General features: G+C 42.0%; 1 protein-coding gene across 2 annotated transcripts in view; it reads right to left on the bottom strand.

The window, feature by feature from the left end:
* Positions 1-21,033, bottom strand: part of CPAMD8 (C3 and PZP like alpha-2-macroglobulin domain containing 8) — a 63,872-nt gene extending 42,839 nt beyond the window's left edge. For both annotated transcript variants that reach the window (XM_081950910.1, XM_081950911.1), the window contains exons 1-11: positions 20,804-21,033; positions 17,162-17,313; positions 14,491-14,513; positions 12,276-12,441; positions 12,118-12,170; positions 10,423-10,440; positions 8,456-8,510; positions 8,156-8,269; positions 3,919-4,003; positions 3,067-3,175; positions 384-611 (exon numbers count right to left, since the gene is read on the bottom strand). In XM_081950910.1, the coding sequence (XP_081807036.1) occupies positions 384-611; positions 3,067-3,175; positions 3,919-4,003; positions 8,156-8,269; positions 8,456-8,510; positions 10,423-10,440; positions 12,118-12,170; positions 12,276-12,441; positions 14,491-14,513; positions 17,162-17,313; positions 20,804-20,889 (1,089 nt within the window). In that variant the 5' untranslated portion in view covers positions 20,890-21,033. The remainder of the gene's footprint in view (positions 1-383; positions 612-3,066; positions 3,176-3,918; positions 4,004-8,155; positions 8,270-8,455; positions 8,511-10,422; positions 10,441-12,117; positions 12,171-12,275; positions 12,442-14,490; positions 14,514-17,161; positions 17,314-20,803) is intronic.
* Positions 21,034-21,735: the final 702 nt, after the last annotated feature.

Raw genomic sequence — 21,735 nt, 5'->3', positions numbered from 1 at the left:
AATGGTGGCAACTAGGAAGGTTCCCTTGACAAATCCACAAACGCTAAGAAGGGTGGAAGGGAAGAGAGGAAGAAGTTGTGAACCGCAGTGGTGATGGATGCGCCATTGGGAGCCCTTAAGGGACAATCTGGGCACAAATCATGTTGAAGGCCAATCTGTGGCCAGTAAAAGTCAATGCCAACTTGATGGAACATAGTCAATTATAATCAGGAAGGGAGAATGATCCTAGAGCGAGCAACAATTTGTCATCTTGCATCAGAATATTCCATCCTTTTAACCAAAACCAGGTGGTCTTATGTCCCTAAACCAGTACTTCCTCTGTCCTCTTAATGAAAAGTCTACTCTATGATGCTACAATCTTCCCGTTGCAATATCCTACTCACCTTCCCTTTATATGGCAAACCAGATTTGAACTGCTTCCGGGTATCTCTAGAATATTTTATGTCAATAATCTGCTTCTGGACAGGGGTAGAGTCATCGAAGGTGACCTGCCTGCTCCCATCGGTGCTTGTTACTGTGGCCCAAATGTTCACAGTGCCTCTGAAATGCTCAGGGATGTCTGCAGGCATCATGTCTTTTACACATATGTCAAAATCCGCAGAACCATCAATCTGCCAGGAAATAATATGAAAAAAGTGAACAATTAAAGAGGCTACTGTATATGTGCCTTTGGTAGTGGCAGGGGAGATATATCGTATTTTTGGAGTATAAGACGCACCCTTTTCCCTCAAAAAAGAGGCTGAAAATCTGGGTGCGTTTATACACTGAATACAGCATTTTTGGCCTCCCGAAACCCTGCCCCCTTCACCAAAATGGCCGGGCATAGCCTTTAGGAAGCTTCCAAAGTGCTCTTGGGGGCTGGGGAAGACAGAAATGAGCGAAAAATGGGCAGTTGCTTGCTCAATTTTGCCCCCCCCCCCCAATTCCCAGGAGCACTCTATAAGCTTCCTAAAGGCTATTCATGCCCTTTTTCTGGGGAAAAAAGGGGCCGTTTTTGTGGAAAATGGGCCTTTTTTGGGAGGTCTGCAGAATGCAAAAACCTTTTTTTTAAATTTGCCTCTTCAAAATCTTGGTGCGTCTTATACTCCAGTGCATTTTATACTCCAAAAAATAAGGTAACTACAGTGAATAGAAGGAGCATCATTTGTTCCAGATGCCAACAACACAAATCAGGGAAACCAAGATCTCCTATTTTCTTTGGAGGACAGTGAAAATGCTGCCAGGGTCAAGAGCAAATGTACTTAGGTTCTGGCATTTGGCTCACTTGTTCAGGTCCTTATCTTTGGATAACTTAAACTAAATCCCAACTGTATGCTAATGCCAGCGAAACAATACTTTATTTCACTTTAAATAAGCATGTCGATGAATAAACTAGCAATTGAGGTATGAATAATAGATGCTAGGAAGGACATCTGTGAAAGGTTGGGAGTGTCCAGAAAGTCAAGAAGCACCTGTGACCTCATAATTGAAACCCCAACCCATTTTTAAATGGAGCATTTGCCATCTTGAATGTTTGACCCCTCCTCGTGGACATCCCAGAATTCCCAGTGGTGAAGGGATCCAGAAGTAGAGAAGCATTGCAGAGACCAGTAGTTTAGCTATTAGAAACACATTTCTGAAATGAATATGTGCTGCTCTTTGCTCTTAATATATTTTCTGACTTTAAACTTTGTATCAAACTTTAGAATTATGAAGCTCCAAATGTTGGAATTTAAAGATTTCAAAAACTACATCTCTGCCTATTTCTCCTCTAGACCAAGGGTGTCAAGCTTGTTTTCATTGAGGGCCACATCAGGGTTGTGTTTGACCTTGGCTAGTTCGGCATGGCTAATTCAGCATCACTCGTGTTGGGGACGCCTATGTTCGCCCTAGCACTCTGCCAGCAAAAATGGGCTCCTGAGCTCCGTTTTTGGCTGCCACAGCCTCCTGCAACCCTCTGCCAGTGAAAGTGGAGCTTGGGAGGGTTGCGTGCAGCCCTCCCGAGCTCCGTTCAGTGTTTCAGGGCGGTCCCATGGGCCAGATCTAAGTACCCCGTGGGCCTTGAATTTGACACCCCTCTCTAGATAAATTTTAGACCATCTGCTCTTTGCATGCTACTGACTAAGATATCGGGGTCTGTATCAGATTGGAATGGACACTCCCTTTAGAAGATTTTTTTCTATGTCACAAGAGCATGATCTCTGGTCCAAGGACTATGTGTGACTTTGCAGTCCTTTTTTTTTGCACTTCCTTGGAACCCTCTCTAAAATTTAACCCTGCAAATGCCAAAAGCTGGAAGTGTCATTTTATATCCCTTGAAGGAAAAATGGCTAAGGTAGGCTCAACACACTTTAAATATATCTAGAAACCCATTCAAAAAGTGAATCAAAGTCTAATCCATGGATGTGGCCTGGCTTCACCCATGTTATAATACAATAATACAATAGTAGAGTTGGAAGGGGCCTTGGAGGTCTTCTAGTCCAACCCCCTGCCTAGGCAGGAAACCCTATACCGTTTCAGACAGATGGCTATCCAACATCTTCTTAAAGACTTCCAGTGTTGGGGCATTCACAACTTCTGGAGGCAAGCTGTTCCACTGATTAATTGTTCTAACTGTCAGGAAGTTTCTCCTCAGTTCTAAGTTGCTTCTCTCCTTGATTAGTTTCCACCCATTGCTTCTTGTTCTACCCTCAGGTGCCTTGGAGAATAGTTTGACTCCCTCTTCTTTGTGGCAACTCCTGAGATATTGGAATAATGCTATCATGTCTCCCCTAGTCCTTCTTTCTCTTAAGCTAGACATACCCAGTTCCTGCAACCGTTCTTCATATGTTTTAGTCTCCAGTCCCCTAATCATCTTTGTTGCTCTTCTCTGCACTCTTTCTAGAGTCTCCACATCTTTTCTACATCGTGGCGACCAGAACTGAATGCAGTATTCCAAGTGTGGCCTTACCAAGGCATTATAAAGTGGTATTATATGACCATGTGATCCACTGGGGTTGTAATCTTCTTTAAAACTGTTAAATATTATTTCGCAGTCACCAAAATGTACCTCTCCCCCTTGTTATGTACCGTAATCCCCTTACTCACTTCAGTGGTTTTAAGGACAGGATGCCCTGATTCGTGCCTGTAGTACCCCACTCCATTTACTGTCATGTTGATGGTCAGCTTCCCTGTCACTGGCTTCCCAAATGTGTACCTGGAACAGAAGCTCAACGATTATTATTTTCAGCTACTGCTCTTTCATTTCCAAGCTTCATTACATGCATGCAAAGCTTTCTAAGACCATGTCAGATACTCTTGAGTCACTGAGTTTAGCAGACTGCTGTACCTTGCTATGTTCCTCCAGAAAGTCTCCAGTCCTGTTGCCAAGATACCTTGTCATTAATGCCTTCGCATTCAGAGCAAAGCTCCCCAACCCTCCTTGCAGAAATTAAAGGGAGCCACAACTGGGAATCATGTACCCAATTTGCCTAGCAGTTGAGTTTTGACAGCAAACAACATTTGTCCCATGCCACCCTTTGAATTAACCTCAGAAGTACTGTTAGAAGAAGAAATAAAAGATTAAAGGCAGCTCATCCAATGCTAAGAAGGACACCCAGAAAAAAATCCTAAGGCTTAGGTTATTTTCCTTTTTCCACAGCCTATTGCTTATGTCCAAAGGTGAAACAAGAATGTGTCAAAGGGCAGCTCTAACTTATTTCTGTCATTACCTACAACTGTTGTTGGCTTCAGCACAGCCCACGTGGCCCCAACGCATTACCTCTGTGGGAAGAGGGCCCTTGAAAGTTCTTTATCTCAAGTTGAGTGACACAATGATTATCCATGATCGCCCATTCCACAAAAACTTGTTCAAACTATCCAGTTCAGAAGAATCACAGGGATGTTAACAGAAACAGCAGGAAGCTACTCAAGTGAGCAGAAGGAACTGATCGATCCTACCTGGCATGGACGGTTCCCTTTTCACAAAACCCAAAGTCCCGAATGTATTGTGGTGGATCAATACGTAGCTCAAACCTGGGTAAAACTAAAAAGAAGAGGAAAAAGTGAGTGAGAACAATTTTGGAAATCTGATTGTGATTAGAAGTAGCATGAGTAAAGCTATCAGGAAATCTTAACCGAAAAGTAAGAAAGCAGTTGAACTGAGAAATGAGTAATGAGGACTGAAAAAAGGATGGAGAGATCCATAGGAGATCTATAATATAAAGAGATCTATAATAGACATGGGACTTCTGGACATCTTACCCACAAAGGGGAAAACCTAACCAGTGTCTACACAGTAAACTACATATATCCCTAGCAATCAGCTATCTATTTGGGTAATCCAGTTTGATACTATCCCATAGCATAGCTGAGAAAAAAATTCCAACAATGATTCATTAAAAAAAAATCCACCAAATGTAATGGTTCATTAAAGGAATCACACATTAAAGGAATCCTCTATTCACAAAGTCCAACTCTTCCATTCCTGTTTTAATCTTTTTGAATTGTCTTGTTTTTAACATAATGTTTCACAACTGCAAGAAATAATTGAGCTGTAACATGACAGTAATCCAGCTAAAGGGTAACTTTTTTTTTTCAACTGTTTATAACTTCTGGCTGGATCACTTATTTTTCATAGCAGCTAATTACGATGCCTTGCCCTCCCACCCAAAAATGGACCAGGCCTTCTTTTTTCAGTTGGCATAACGATTTGATTTTTTATTTTGATGGGGGAAGTAAGACTGAAAACGTCATATGTTTAGGAGGCTTTATTGCTGCCAAATTCCCATGGAATAATTTCAAATGGTGTGCTGGTTTACTTTTTAAAATGATGTTAAATACAACTATTTTTTTTCCTCAAAAAGCTTCAAATGATGTGAAATAAAGTGCTCAGCCTAATGGAAGTATTCTCCCTGTTTTGACAGATATGTTAGACTGGTGTTTTTCAAACTTGGCAACTTTAAAGTATATGTACTTGAGCTTCCATGCTGGTTGGAGAATTCTGGGAGCTGAAGTACACATCTTAAAGTTGCCAAGTTTGAAAACACTTCTAGACCAGGGACCTTCAAGCTTTTTCAGATTTCAAGACTGAATTAAATTTAAATATTTGATTAAAATTTTAAATAAAGAAAAAGCTCCCAGAATACCCAATCAAAAGACAAAACTCTAATGATGGAAAATTGGCTGTGCGTAAGCGAACTTTCTCTCCCTCCAATCAAGTTCTTGTGGAATCCACCAAACATAATCTGAAAAGGTCTTGGACTAAACAACTGGTCACTCATGAAAAATGAACCTTCATTCAGTAATAAACAGTGTGGGAGGAGAGTTGCATTAATCTACATGAGCCAACGATCATGTAGTAGCCACTCTATGCAACAAAGAAAGCGAGGTATAATTCTGCATTTTAATAAAATGTGTTACTTTGAAAGATCCTTCATTTCCTGACTGATTTTAATTTTAGTAAGGGGATGGAGTGTTCAGGATATAACAGGTAGTCCTCAACTTACAACAGTTCATTTACTGAGCATTCAAAGGTACAACACTGAAAAATGTGACAAATGACTATTTTCCACAGTTACAACCTTTGCAGCCTCCTTATGACTATGTGATCAAAATTCAGATGCTTGGTAACTGGTTCATTTTTATGACCACTGCTGTGTCCCAAGGTCATGTGATTACCTTTTGCGACCTTCTGACAAGCAAAGTCAATGGGGATACCACATTCACTTAAAAACCAGGTTACTAACTCATCAACTGCAATGATTCATGTAACAATTGTGGCAAGAAATGTCATAAAATGAGGCAAAGATCTCTTAACATGTGTCTCATTTAACAACAGAAATTTTGGGCTCAATAGTGATTGTAAGTTGAAGTCTACCTGTATTTCCAGCTTGCTGAAATTATTTATTTATAATAATTCTGATACTAAGTTTGCACTCCTCATGTTCCTCAAGCAGGGCTTGGACACTTCATGACACTTCATATAGTATGGCATATTTACATGTTGGTGTGACTGAAAGAATTTCTTCTTTTCCTTTCCCTTCCCTCTTTCCCTCTTTCCTTCTTTCCTTCCTTCATTTGCTGTTTCAATTCAGCAGAGCTACTTCAAAAGATATGCACATGTTTTTTTAAAATAAAAGGATTGAAATTCTAAAATCTTATACGATACAAAATAAAACGTAACAAAAGTTACTATAAAAATAAGGCCACTGAGACAGAAGACTCAAGCTTACCTTAAGGTTCTAAATCATCATAAAACCTCCTTTCTTAAAAAGCAAGGTTTAAATGGTTCTCCTATTGCCTGGGGTTCTGAAATTCTGATTTCAGATTCTAAGCTATTTCAAGTGTGCAAGGCTGCACACTGAGAAGCTAAGATTTTTGAATGAAATAAGGTTGGAAAAGATATGGAATAAAAACAGAGGAAACTGGATGTTATAATCTCCATTTGGAAATGATAAAAGAAGCATAGAATGGAATGTAATAACTACCATGTTTCCCTGAAAATAAGACAGGGTCTTATTTTCTTTTGACCCCCAAATGTTACTTGGGCCCTATTACCTGGGTGGGGGGGATTATTGGTTTGGGATTGCCGGGTGGCTGCTCTCTTGCGAGCGGGCGCCCGAAGAGCAGGGCACAGCCTCAGGGGCAAACGGCTGTGTTGCACTGTCGCAGCAGCGCAACAAAGCCACCATAAGGTGACCACGTTCATGAGCAGCCACCCAGCAACCCCCTTTCTAGCCGGGCAGAGTGCCACTCACCGACCCAGTAATATCCCAAAGGTGCTAAGCCGCGTGGCGCTCTGCCAGCTGGAAAGAGAGGTTGCGCGAGCACTTGTTCTGCCTCCAGCTCACGTGCCTCCCAGCCTCACCATGCGCAGCTCTCCCTGAAGGGCCGGGCCAGGGCGCCGCCGCCACCGTGGCCCCGCTGCTGCCACCGCAGCCCTGCCACCGCCATGCTCCGAGCATAACGGGCTTTCAAACTCCGGAGATCCGCTGCCGAGTCTTCCAACAGCCACCCACTGGGTCGGTGAGTGGTGCTCTGCCCGGCTGGAAAGGGGCGTTGCCGGGCAGCTGCTCGTGAGAGCAGTTGCCCAGCAACCCCCCGCTCCAGCTGGGCACAGTGCCACCCACCAACCTAGCGGTATCCCAAAGGCAACAAGCAATGTGAGCGCCTTTGCCCCCCTCCCCCCAGCTTGCGCCTTCGGGATATCGCTAGTTTGGTGAGTGGTGCTCTGCCTGGCTGGAGGGGGGGGTTGTCCAGGGGGCTTATTATTGGGGGAAGGCATATATTTTTGCCCACAGGAAAAATATGGCATGGCCTTATTATCAGGACATGTCATAAATTCAGGAAAACATGGAAGATATCGAGACAAGTTTACACAACTAATAAAAAGCAATAAGATATTACTCATGGTTTATCCAAAAAAATAAATGGATTTTAAAATCTGGTACAACTTCCTGAGGTTATTTGTAGCACTTTTCCAAAACTTTTGATTTCCAAAGCAAGCCTTTCTAACATGGAAGTTTACAAAAAGGATATAAGGATATCCTTTTTATAGAGGATATCAAACAGGTAGGAGCGAAGCAACTTGGAACTAAGGAGAAATTTCCTAACAGTTAGAACAATTAATTAGTGGAACAACTTGCCTCCAGAAGTTGTGAATGCTCCAACACTGCAAGTTTTTAAGAAGAGGGTTTCCTGCCTAAGCAGAATCTAAGTAATAAAGATATTAATAAGAATATTAATAAGCATAACTGATGATGAACATTGCCATCACAGGTCAGGATGGTGATGTCCATTAACATTTAGGGTGTCCAGATCTGGAATAGTCATTTGACTCTTCAACAAAGATTTGAGTAGCCATTTAACTTTTTAATTGTTTGGATGGCTTTAATTATTCCTCATTTGTCCACCATACTAAGTCTGAATAGGAATGAATATACATATTACTGACAACCATAGTAAGTGCAATAAAAGTAACCTGAGCACCACCAGCTCAACATTTTTTTTCAGAAACTGTTTATATAGGAACATCTATACAGGGGGCTTCAACTGCATGGCCCCAGCTGCCATTTTGATGGTTTTGATCCTACTCCACCGAGACACCTAATCTCTGGAACTCATTCAAACATGATTATGACATCTCAAAAATAGTGTGTTTTCAAAACAAGTTCTAGCAGCTCTGCTATTCACTCACCATATTTTTGAACTTCAAATGATTTGTTATATGTGTATTCTTGCATTTCTACGAATATAAACCATTCTCCGAACACGGGTTGATCAGACAAAGGGAAGCTCAGATTCAGGATGCCTGCCAAAGAAAAGGAAGATCAGAGGAGATGAGCTACATTGGTGGCCCAATTTCCTTAAGGGATCACAACCAGAAAATGGAAGAGCCAAAGGATTCATCCTTATTTCTTTAATCAATTTGCATCTCACCCTTTCTCTTTGAAGCTCTGGGCAGTGGGATGCTCAGTTGTGACAGTCTAAAACTCACCACAACAAATTGGCTTGAGGTTTTTCCATTCTACCATCCGAGACCCTCGGGGATCCTAGGAAAAGAGATGCATTTCTTATATTGGTCTTAGTTACCAATATCTAAATATCTTTCTTACTACAACATTTGAAAATGTAAAAACAATTCCCCAGAACCAGAATATATATAAATTCACACATTGCCTCAATGAGATGGGTGGCATCAAAGTCTACCCTTTTCCCCAAAATAAGACCTCCCCGGATAATAAGCCCAATTGAACTGTTGAACGCATGCGCTAAAATAAGCCCACTCCTGAAAATAAGCCCTCCATGAAAATATTGTAACACAGCAGCAGCCATGAAGTGACCACGCTTGCTGACTCCTGCACTTCAAAAATAATAAGACCTCCCCGAAAATAAGGCCAAGCGCTTATTTCGGGGGTCAAAAGAAAATAAGACCCTGCCTTATTTTCAGGGAAACATGGTAATAATAAATAAATAATTAAAATACATCACAATTTTTGCTTAGTGGGCTAAGTGGGCCCAACCACTAACATTTATAAGCCATGGCACAGCATAGATAAATAGAGACAACTAGCGCTTTTTTAGATGGATTATAATTAAGGAAATTTTGGCACGCAGTGTTAACATGCAAACCAGGTTTATATTTACTTGGCTCTAATATCTTATTATATATAAACAGAAACTCATCATATGTGCCATGTTTCTTTCTTTAACTGAACGAAGTGAAGGTGAACCTATGACAATGTTTTGGTGACAGGGCAGCATTCAGAATAACATAATAACATAGTTGGAAGGGACCTCCGAGATCTTCTAGTCAAACCCCCTGCTCAAGCAGGGGACCCTACAGCATTTCAGACAAATGGTTGTCCAGTCTCTTCTTAAAAACCTCCACTGATCAGACATCCACAACTTCTGAAGGCACCCAACAACAACTATTTTACTTATTTATTAAATTTGCTTGCCACCCATCTTGCCACAAGGTGACTCTGAGCAGTTCAGAACATTAAACTATCCTTGAAAGCATGTCCATAAGTCTTGTGATTTTGTGTTGTGAAGGCAACGTAAGAATTGGAGATGTGGAGGCCACGTAAGAATGAGGTCTGTTCTTGTGCAGCCTCTGGATGTTCTGGAAGTTGTGTGAGAGAGCAAGTGCTCTTATGAGGACTCTGGACTCTCTGGAAAAATCACATTAGAATGGCGCATGCTTTCATTCAATTTTCAGAGGCTACAGAGGCCACGGAAAAGCCTTCTCCGAGCTACTTTAGAGGCAAAGGCCTCATGGGACCTGGAGCAGCCTCGGGTAGGCCGCAGGGGCCTCTCAACAGAAAGAGAACACTGTCCAAAGGTAAACCGCACACTTTGGGGAATGGTGCGAGGTGGCCTTTTTGAATGGCAATTGGTGTGGCTAGGGCTGAAGTCAATGACCAGGCCTCCATCTATTTCAGGCCAAATCTCAACGTTGCTGCAAACTGCCGCTGTTCAGGGTAGCTTAGATAAGGGGGGGGGGGGGGAGAGATAGAGAATTGTTTCTCTTAAGTTCAGGGGGTCCCATGTTAGCAGAATCAAATTAGGCATTTTCCAAGTTTCTGACACACCAAGCCCAAACGTTTCACCATCACAGGCCTGTGCCAAGCAATTCCTTGGAAATGATAGTGAAGGTAATTGGGTTGTTGTGTTCATTAACCTTTTAGTGGGAAAATTAATTCCTCAAGCAAAACTTTTATAGAATTTTGAAAGTATTGTGCGTGTGTAGAGGGGAGAAATCAGGACACCCACTAAACGTCAAAAAAGTCAACATGACATTTTGCCATCAAGACCTCATCCCTTTTTTATGGGCATTGCACATACAATGCTTTACAAAAGGGAGAAGGGTGGTGGTGGTCCTTCCATCTTGATTTTATCAATGCCTCTGTAGACACCCCCGAAGAAAATACTGCAATAGTTTGGGTCTTGAGAGATACTCACCAGCACATAAGCTTCAATCTGAAAGAAAACAAAGAGAGAATTAAATAACTTTATTCCACTAGGCATTGTGGCACTAAACGCGAGCTTATTTAATTATTTTGGTTTTTAAAAACTATTCAACAGCCAAAGCTATATGGGCAGTTCCTACTAAAACGCTTCCAAAAAAAATACAATTTAAGTAAAAGCATACACAGCAAAATGTAAAATAAAAACACTACATAAACTAGGCAGCTGCAAATCGGTAATTCAAAATCTAAAGAAATATGCATTATTAAAGTACAATTAAAACCAGGATAAAAAAGCTGGGAAAATGAAGAAGTCTTCACCTGGCATGGAAATTTGTTTGTTTAATTTATTGAAATGCAATGCAATGCAATGCAATGCAATGCAATGCAATGCAATGCAATGCAATGCAATGCAATGCAATGCAATGAAGCTAATGTAGGCACCAGTCAAGCCTTTCTGATGAGATAATTCCATAAGTAAGGTGCTCACACACAAAAAACTCTCTCCTCTTTACAGAGGTCACCTCAATTCCTTGGATTGCTTTCCTTTCATTTTCCAAAATTAGAAAAAAATATCTTTGTTATGGGAAAGAGCCAACATGTCTTTCCTAAATAAATTGCTTTATTTTATCTGGCATACCAGTGAATCCTCTTTAACAAGCAAAACTAGAGTCAGCAACTCCATTGCTAAGTGACACAATCCTTAAGCGAGACATTACATGACTGATGTATTTATATCATCACTTCAGCTGCAGTTGTTAAGCAAATCACTGCAGATTGTTAAGCAAGACTGCATGCCCTCAATTTTAGGTTTTAGTACTGACTGTAAACACAAGAACAGTTTTTCCTGAACGCCATCACTCTGCTAAACAAATATTTCCCCCAATACTGTCAAATTATTTACAAAGTCTGCATTACTATTACTATTAATCTTCTCATTGTTCCTATCAGCCATCTCCTCCCACTTATGACTGTATGACTGTAACTTTGTTGCTTATATCCTTACGATTTATATTGATTGTTTTCTAGTATGATTTGATTGCTTATTGCCTATGATAGTCATATTGCCTATGACTATCATTAAGTGCTGAACCTTATGATTCTTGACGAATGTATCTTTTCTTTTTATGTACACTGAGAGCATATGCACCAAAGGCAAATTCCTTGTGTGTCCAATCACACTTGGACAATAAAGAATTCTATTCTGTTCTGTTCTGTTCTATTCTTAGAAGCCAGTTGTGAAGCATGGGACACATGACCATGGGACACTGCAACCACTGTAAGTACCCCATGGTTGCAAAGCATCCCAATATTGATTGAATGATGGTGGAGATGCTGTTATAGTCATAAATGCAAGGATGGGTCACAAAGTTACTTTTTCAGCGCCATCGTAATTTCAAATGGTCACTAAATAGGGCAATTGTTACCTGAGGTCTACCTGTATTATTCTCTACGCCAAGAGCAGTCTCTCAAGTCTTAAGTAAAGACTGATTTTCCCCACTGGCTCTCAGCCAGGATCCTTCTCAAATGAAATGAATCTAGACCAGTGTTTCTCAATCTCATAAGATATGCAGACTTCAGTTCCCAGAATTGCCCAGTCAACTCCCAGAATTCTCCAACCAGATGCACTGATCTAGCCTACTTCTATGAAATACGGATTCTTAAGTCCCAAGCTTAGGGAAATCCTTACCTTCTCGTTGATCGGTCGCAAATCTGGGTTCACGGTAAACAGATTGATCAGCACTAAAAAAGAAAAGAAAAACCGTAACCAGGGAGAATCAAAATCGCCCCAGCACAAAAGATCAGGCTCCTGCTGACTCAATCAATGCTCCCGTGCAATGCTCTCACCTTTCTGCTTTGGCCTGTACACCGGCTTATCTGTCTGAATGAAGACTGAAGCGCCTTTGCTATCAATAGTCACGGTAGTATAGTTGTGGAAGATGTAGCCCTCCTCAGCCAAGTGATGGTTGCCCCACACTTTTACCTGAGCCTGGCCCCGAAGTCCTGAGGGAACCTAGGAGACAAATCCAGCATGGAACTTGGATTTATGACTATTAGTCTTGGGCAGAACTAATTCTAGCAGAGATCCTAAAAACGTTACACCGAATAAGTTCCCTGTCCTTTTTAACAGCTTAGATCAGTGTTCCTCAACCATGGCAACTTTAAGTGGACTTCAATTCCCAGAATTCCCCAGCCAGCGTGATTAGCTAGGGAATTGTAGAAGTTGAAGTCCACCGGTCTTAAGTTTGCTAAGGTTTAGAGAAACATTAGTTCAGATCAATAGGAATGCAAACTCCAAGATGATTTGGCAAAGCATTTTCACAGTCAACCCAGACCTTTTGCTTCTTAATTTCTCCACCACTGCTTTTCCAAACTTTCACTCCACCATATTCTTTCCATGTTCTTTCTATTTTCTCATTATAGGCAACACATTTTATTTTCTTGCCTTTCCCTTCGTTTTTCCAAGACAGAGAAATGCTGAATTTGGGGACCTTCTTGGTTTTCTATCTGTGGATACAACTCTATGTCATTACTTTAGATCAGGAAGAAAGAACTCTGTTTCCTCAAGAATTGTCTGTTGGTGATTTAAGGCTGGGTGAAGAACCTAAGGCAAGCAAAGACTAGAATCCAAAGTGGACAGGACCACACAGTATCCTTTTTCTAGCATCTTCTTTCTCTGCAAAAGAGGAAGATAGTTCTTGCCATATGTCTAACACGATTTTTTGGAAAGCGTGCTTTAAAGGTTACTCATAGAGCTAGATGGTAATCCTAGTTTGTTACAGGTTCTCAAAATATATCATAAATGAAACATTTGGCTTGTGAAGTTTCAGAGAAGCTTTCTCCAATCTGTCACTCTTCAATAATTTTGACTGAAATTCCTAGGAATAAGAAACATGGGAGGTATGCTCCAAAATACCTGAAGACCAATGGCTCAGAGAAGACGCAGAAATGGTTGAATAAACCGAATTACAAGAAAGAGTAATGAGCTTTTCTCATGAATATCACGCATGAGTAAACGGATAACATTCTTGGAATGAATGTATACTTTATTTGAGTGGATAGAAATCTGTTCTCATAAAAATTGTTCATTTATAAAGCAGAAAGAAAGCAAGAAAATAATAATAATAATACACATCCATTATATTGTAAATGCTGTTTCTTTCCAAATGCTAGCCCAGTTATTTATATAGAAATGAATACAATTCTAAGAGTGCAATCTGACCAGCAGTTAAGATCTGTCAACAACTATATAAGTTCAGATCCCCTACTAAATTAAACAGCCAACATAACCTATTTTGCAAGATTCTAACTCCAACAAGCAAAGCAAATGCAATATATAAACATGGCCTACGGCAGGAACAGGGTCACTAACATATTCAGAGCATGGCATTCAGTTCAGATTTGGCTTCTGTGGGACCCAGAAGTGGACTGTCTGTATAAGCAAAACAGAGCAGCTTAGTCCACCTATCAGAAGCAGATCAATAGCCATTTTCAAGGTTTTCCAGCAACCGCAAATTCTGCTACAACTACAAACAGCAGCAGCATTTCACCGCGGAGGCTAGGGTGAGACCGGACCAGAGCAGAGATGGTCAACGATAGGTCCACCATCTGACCTCTTGGCAATGGCTGAAAGAGTTGGTATGTGCTGCTTTGAAAGAACTCGCATTCAGAGATGCTGCCAAGGAATGTGTGGTCTTAGTCGCAGCCACACTGAAGAAATGCTGCAGTCACTGTTGCCAAGGTTCCAGACCAAGTTCAGAGTAAACCCATTCCTTGAGCAGCAAAAAAATAATGGGACTGGCACACACTTCACTCGAGCAAGCAATGTTAAAAGAGAGCTAAGATGAAGCACAAAAGCTTGGAAGGGGGAGAAATGTGGGAACCATCCAAAAGATGTCCTGTGAAACTGATGGTTTAAACGACAAAGGGCGATTTCTTTTCGGGCACAAGGGCAGCCAATTTTATCTCCTGTATCCTAAAAGCGAAAAGTAGCCATTCAATCCCACAAGCTTCTATTCAGTTGTAAGTACCTGATAGTTCCAACTAAGTTATAAGAACTCACCTTAAGCTTGATTGTTCCTTTACCTGCAAGATAAAGGAAAAGGGGTGAGGAATCATTATTTTTCTCCCACTGAAGTCCCATAAAGATAAATATTTTGACTATTTTCCTATTTTAATACAGATGCGTAACAAACTTAGCACAGATATTCAGCAAAAATATAAATGTGTTTGTTCTGACTATAATTGCAAGTTCAGCTGCAAGATGCCAGAAAATCAACAAGCCTTGGCAAAAAAAACTCAAGGTCCATGGTTACCCTTGGCATGAGCATCATCTCTCAACGGGGAATACCAGAAGGACAGGGGGAGGGCTCAGCCACATGTACAAAGCAACCCACTCTGGAGATAGGGACCACGGTGATATTCTTGAGCTAAACTCCCAATAAGATATTGAATCAAAATTCAATCCATATCGAATTCTACGGTATAGTGCAATATTGGGTTTTCAATTTCAATTATATAGAATGTAAAGGGCGTATGTTAGTGCTTTTATTTTTATAATTGTAATGTACAATGAAGAGGGCATTTAAGTTCGTTGCACCATGTGCAATGACAATAAAGTAAACGAAACTAAACATAAAGGTCAAACCCAAAACGCCTCTGCTGCAGCTTTAAACTTGCCCATAAATGCTACATTTGCGATCGCTGGAAGAGGAAAGGACATGCAAGCACCTTTTGTGGGACACAACAAGAGTCAAAAGCAGCTGTTTGTGGCAAAGATGACAACAGAAAACAGCTGCTATCAACAAAGCCTTTGGGATGAATGAGCTACAATTTTAAAGCTTCTTCAGTTCTCATACTGTTGTGAAAAATTCTGCTGGCATACGACACTTAGATAATGGAATTATTTATAAAGTACATGATTCACTTTGGAATGGTACGTTTCAAGGGTATTTTTAAATAATTGACATACAAGCAGCCAAAGAAAGATGCTCCATGGCTTTCCGGTTTTAATTTCAGGAATGTTGGCCTGCACAATCGTAGAAGATTTGTTTGTAATCTCTGCTTTTTGAATTACTGTATGAGTCGCAAAAATATTTAAATTTTAATGGCATCTTCTTTCCCAGAACTGGAAGACTGATTTCGGGACCACAAGCATCCTTATAGAAAATAAATTCTAGCAAATTCTTTTAAAAAGGAATTAAGTCAGGGAGACATATCTGGGAATAGAGTTTAACTTTTCAGGCTATAATCCTATGCCTGCTTTTCTGAAAGTAAGTCCCATGAAGAACAGTAGTACTTATTTCTGGAGGGAAGATAAGCACAATATTTTTTTTTGCTTATTTTTTTTTTTTTTGCAAAATAATTTACTCATTTCCCGCAATGCTTAGTTTAGACTTTTGTTGTAGAACTATACCCTTGACAACCATAGTATGTGGTAAAGTCACACTTCTTTATGAACTGACATTGCTAATATTTGATTTTCTGACTATTGCTATCTACTTCTAATTTTGCATTAAGGACAGTAGAAGAAATATAGAACTGACAAAATGGTACAAGTAGCTATAAAAACATCTAAAACTCTAGTCCTTTACAATCAGGAAAACTCACACTTAAATCTAGGTGATACATATTTGTATCACTAAATGAAGTAGTGAGCTTGTATCATTAGTATTGTGCTGCTGTTGTTGTTATTATAGTGATGGATGTGCAGTACACAACAGAAGCATTCAGGGAAAGGATGAATTGGGTTATGAATACAACAAATTGGGTATCAGATATCCAATAAAGCAGTGTGTCTTAGCCTTGGGCCCCTGAAGATATGTGGACTTCAACTCCCAGAATTCTCCAACCAGCAAAGTTGGCTGGGGAATTCTGGGAGTTGAAGTCCACCCATCTTCAAGGGTCCAAGGTTGAGAAACATTGCAATATAGTAGTCCACAAACTGTTTTTCCTTGATGAATCCAAATAACTTTGCTCTAGTCTACTATCATGTTTCCCTGAAAATAAAACCCGGTCTTGGGGTTGGGTTTTTTTTGGGCCTCCAAAAGAAGCTTTAGGTCTTATTTTTGGGAGATGTCTTCCACTGTCTCATCTCGCAGTGGCGGAACTGACTGCCAGGGCCAGCAGGAGCTCATGTGGCTACTGCCAGTCCACTTCTTCTGTAGCCGTTTGCTGCCATTTGCACACGGCACCCCTGGCCTACCTTTCGCCAGCAGAGGTCTTCAGGAAAGGCCTCTGCAGACAAGAAACGAGCTCTGGATTGATGCACGCAGCACCCTGGCCTCCGTTTCACTGTCAGAGGTCTTCAGGAAAGGCCTCTGCAGCTGAGAAACAAGCTCCAGATTGACACTCGCAGCTCCCCAGCCTCTGTTTCGCTGTCAGAGGCCTTCACGAAAGGCCTTGCAGTTGAGAAACTGCTCTGGATTGACATGTACAGCACACACACCCCTCCCGGGCCTCGTTTTGCCACCAGAGCCTTTCCTGAAGGATACGTGTAAAAATCAAGGTAGGGCTTATTTTTGGGATAGGTCTTCTTTTCAGGAAAACACAGTATTCAATTATGTACTGCAGGGGTGTCCAAACTTGGGAACTTTAAGACTTGTGGACTTCAACTCCCAGAATTCCTCAGCCAGCATGGCTGGCTGGGAAATTCTGGGAGTTGAAGTCCACAAGTCTTAAAGTTCCCAAGTTTGGACACCCCTGATGTACTGTATGCATGAAAGGCAGCCTACCTAGAATTGCTCCATGGGCATGAGCCACCATCTCTCCTTTGACAACGAGTTGGATCTGGACCGTTGTCTCCCTTATTGGATTAAAAATAGTCACACTAATAGATTCTTCCACACCAGATCGGAAAACAGAAGGAACCGCAATCAAGTAGCCCCTGGAAAAAGGAAAAAAAAAATCAAAAGTCAACACTATGACAAGAACATCGTGTGTATTTTGTAAAACTGCTCCTCCCATCTGTAGGGATGCACAAAAGAGAGGGATGAAAAAAAAGAGAGAGATTTCACGGCAATGAAAAGTTGTGCTTATGGTGGAAACTATTGTACAGACTTCAGGATTATTCCACCCAAGGGATCTGGAAAAAGAAAGTTTGGTGAAAAGGAAGCAGGGGCTGTAATAACCATCCATTATCCCAAGGATTTTGTACAGTAACGCAGATGGGAGTCAGTACTAACATTTCTCATTTGCTATCGGGGAGGAAAGGCAAGAAACGATAAAACCTGATCGATGCTCTCAAAAACGGACATGACTGTTTTTCTTAATTTTTCTCCCTCCCTCTCTCTCAAAGACACACAGAGTACAATACGTACAAAAAGTCTGTAAAAGAACCTTCTAAAGACTATTAGGTAATAGATAGGGACTCTGAAACATATTTCATGAGGGAGGCTGCAGGATGGATTTGATTTAAATCAAGTTGATTTAAATCATGATTTAAATCACTAGTAAAAAGGCTTGATTTAAATCGATTTAAATCATAATTTTTAAAGAGCAACCGTCATCTCTGTCCCGCAGCGGCTCTTCCTCCGACCCGCTGTTGACTTCCTTGGTTGACTCACCAAGAGTCCCAATATTGCAGAATATATAGCCTCATGCTACATAACTAAGCTCCATTTCATGGTGAATAAACTAAATTATTCACATATCTTAAATAGAAAACTATCTTTAGATAGATTTTTACTCCAAAAGCATTTTATTAAAATAAATTTGATAAAAATAAAAAAAAATCTGATTTCTTTATTTATTATCCATCCTGGGAGGCTGGAATTTGAGAAGTTTGTGATTGCATTAAAAGATGAAGGAATCCTGAATGGATGTTCAAGAAGTCTCGCATCCCCCTTGATCTCATTTCCCCCCCCCCCTCCCCGAGTAAAAAATAATTCTTTGTTTATGGGAGGAATCTTAAAGGTCTCCTGTTGCTATTTAAATTGTCCTGTTGGCTCTCCTGGCCATGGTCAAACTTATCAAGTTTTGGTCTATTGTTTCATTCTTCTGGCATAAGACCAGAAGCGTTCTCTATCTTCTATTACAAGGCTAAGATAGTGTGTATTAACTACTCATACTTCAGAGCTTCACAAAAGGCTGAACCATATTCTCAGGTTCTTGCAGAATTATTTATGCCCTCCGTGTGACATCATGATATCCATCAGCTTCCCTCACCCGCTTCTACCGCTCTCCGAAGACCCTTCACGGAAGACAGCTCTTCACGTCACACGCTTTAAAACATATTTTAACTATTTGTTTCGTTTTGGCCCAGCCCTTGGGTCTCTCTAACTGGAGATTAATAGGCACCCCAGGGGTTGAGGGTCATGCTATTTTATAGCTCCCAACCCTGTCTTTTTTCAAATTCCAACTCTTGTGTTTCTTCCTCAGCAGGATGCATTGCCATGGAGATCCCATTACAACTGCAAAAGTTCAGATCTCCTGAGTGCGCATCATGCGGCTTGTGTTGGGCATGCTAAGAACCAGGGAGGGTAAGATATAGCATGTTTTCCTCATATTACCAGGCTAAAAATGCATATATTTCATTTTCTACTTGTAAATCTTTGGCCATGTTTTCTGTATCAGGAGGGGGTGGGATAGAGAGAGGAATAATAAAAAAAAATACATCTGCTTCTATTAGGCAAACAGCTGTGAGTGGCCACATCCACTGTGGGCGATGATCCCATATGGGGAACACATGTCGTTTAAAATTCTTCTTCCAATATGTTGTCATTGTTTTGCAAATGGCATTGTTCTGCTCCTAAAAGTCACCACACTTAACAAATATACATCATCACTGTTCCATCTTTTTGTAAGTCGAGCATTTCTGACATATTTTTTTTTGGCTTAGGGCTTAGAAAGAGTCACACCAAGAATGCACATTGCACAGAAATGCAGTCACAAACACTAGGACAGCATCTGACTTGCTAACTGTTTTGACAGATCTTAAAAGGAAAGGTATTGCCTTTGGAATCTGTACAGGCTGAAGCATTTAGTCATTGAGAAGGAATTGCTAAAGGCACCTCGAGAACCTAACTTTGCATCGTTACCAGTTTGGTGTGCCTTTGCTACATCCTAAAACAAAGCATAAAGTTTATTAACCTTGCTTTGGGAACTGGCTTGAGAATTAGGCAATATTCACCAGCGCCCCAGCTTGTGGGGGAATAGATGTGTTGCGGGGAACAAAAAAAAATGTACAAAGAGGGTCTCAGAATTTAAAGCTTATACACTCAGCTTAGAAGCAAAATGTCATGTGCTCCTCACAAAGGAAGTGTCAGAGGCTGGTTAATACTTAATATATGGGAAGGAGTTACAACCAAATAGCCACTTGATTGTAGGATAATGAAAGGGGGGGGGGGTAGCATGCAATGATTTCTGCATAATTTATCATAGGCAATGATTTTTGCGTGATTTATCTCAGGAAAACAAAAGTACTTGCTAGTTACCAAAGAAATCTGGCATTTTACAAGTCTTACTTTCTGCATCTTCTCCCAGAAATCTCTCTCTCCTTCCTTAGTACAAGTCTCCTGCATGAGCAGGGGGTTGGACTAGATGACTTCCAAGGTCCCTTCCAACTCTGTTACTGTTAAGTTTAAGCTAGCTAGCCAATGAATGTCCCTCTGAACTGAGTTTAGGTACATATGCAGGCTTCTGTTAGCAAAGCAGACAGACCATTTGGAATCAAGGAAGGCAGCCTGGAGAGCCTCATAGAATGAGGTGACATGCCACAACAAGCACTTTTCAAATTCTACACAATTCAGGCCAGAAGTGGGATGTCAAAACCCACCCCTCTCCCCTTGCTTGCTTTTCGATGCTACTACATCAGATGGCAAGGGCAGAATTAGGCCAGATTAATTGTTCTAAATCCAATCCCTGAATTAGACCCCCGCCCAATCGGATTGTTTGGTTGGAAACAAACAATCAAACCCATCCCAAATCTAAGCCCGGGTAACACAGCTTTTAACATTTGTTAAACTGTTAAGCCCTACTGTTAAGGACAGCAAAGACGCGGTTTTGAATCAACACAAACAGCGTGCAACTTCGTATGGACCACAACTCATCTCGCATAGGACCGGCCCAGATGCGTAAAATCTGCTCGCTAAAATCATGTGCGTGTGAACGCGCGTGCATTGCACAAATTATAACCTTCCTCTTCGGATGCCCCTGTGTCCTTTGCAGCCCGGAGATTGCCAGAAAGGAAAGCGGTCGAGGTACCCTCTGCGTATGCCTCGCGACCACCCCGGCAAGCAGAGCCCTACTCAGACTCTTCCTGGCGCGGGAGGCTCGGCTTGAAAAGGAAAGAGAAGGAGCGAGGCGGAATACGGAGCCGTTGCTGGGTGCGCTTTGTTCGGGGAACGGCATCCCGAGGGCTGCGCGCAGCTACTCACTGCCTGGGCGGGCTCGGGGCGCCGATCTCGCCGAAGCTGCACAAGGGCAGGAGCAGAAGAATCCAGCAGAGGCGGCCGCCGGGCATGGCGCGCTGGGTCCGGGCGCCCTTTGTTCCCTCGGGACGGCCGGAGCAGGAGATGGAGCGGGAAGGATGCCGAGCGCGGCAGCCAACAGCCGCCCAGTCCGAGCAGCGCCGGGCTTCTTCCCCGCAGGAGCAGCAGAGCGAGATCCCAGCCACTAGCTCAGCCTCCGGCTCTGGCTGTCCCGGCCCCGCAGCTCCGCCGGTGCCTTGCTTCTTCCGCAGCCCCGCCTCGATCCGGGGGCCCTGCCTAATACCTCCCCCGCCCCGCCCCCGGCACCTCCTCCTACCGCCCCGCGCCCCTCGGCTTTCCTTGGCTTGGGATGAGGGGGAGCGGAGCGGGCAGAGAAGGGGTGGCCGAGGATCGCCGCTCCGGACCCGGGCCGGTGTTTGCTGACAGCTGCACGGGTTGGCTGATGCACCAAGGCAGGAAGGAGGGCGCTGGGCTCGGTTGTGCCCGAAAGAGAAAAGTTTGCTCAGAGGGCCTCGGAAGCATCTTCCCCGCCTCGCTCGATTCCGGCGTCTGAAAGCGCTGAGCTCCGCTTCTATAAGCAGCGTTTCCCAAGCTGAGTAGCTTTTAAGATGCGTGGACTCCAACTCCCAGAATTCCCCAGCCAGCATAAGTTGGCTGTCTGGGGAATTCTGGGAGATGGAGTCCGAATCTTATTTATTTTCACTGTTGAAAATAAAGCTTGCCTTCAGAAGTTGTGAATGTTCCGACACTGGAAGTTTTTAAGAAGAGGTCAGAGAACTATTTGTCTGAAGTTGTATAGGGTTTCCTGCCTGAGCAGGGGGGTTCGACTAGAAGACCTCCAGGGTTCTTTCCAACTCTCTTATATCTCATTGGACAGT

Source organism: Natrix helvetica, assembly GCF_964273705.1.
Source record: "Natrix helvetica genome assembly, chromosome: 1".
Lineage (NCBI taxonomy): Eukaryota > Metazoa > Chordata > Lepidosauria > Squamata > Natricidae > Natrix > Natrix helvetica.
The sequence above is the reverse complement of the archived record's forward strand: the minus strand, read 5'-3'. Positions and strand labels throughout refer to the sequence as shown.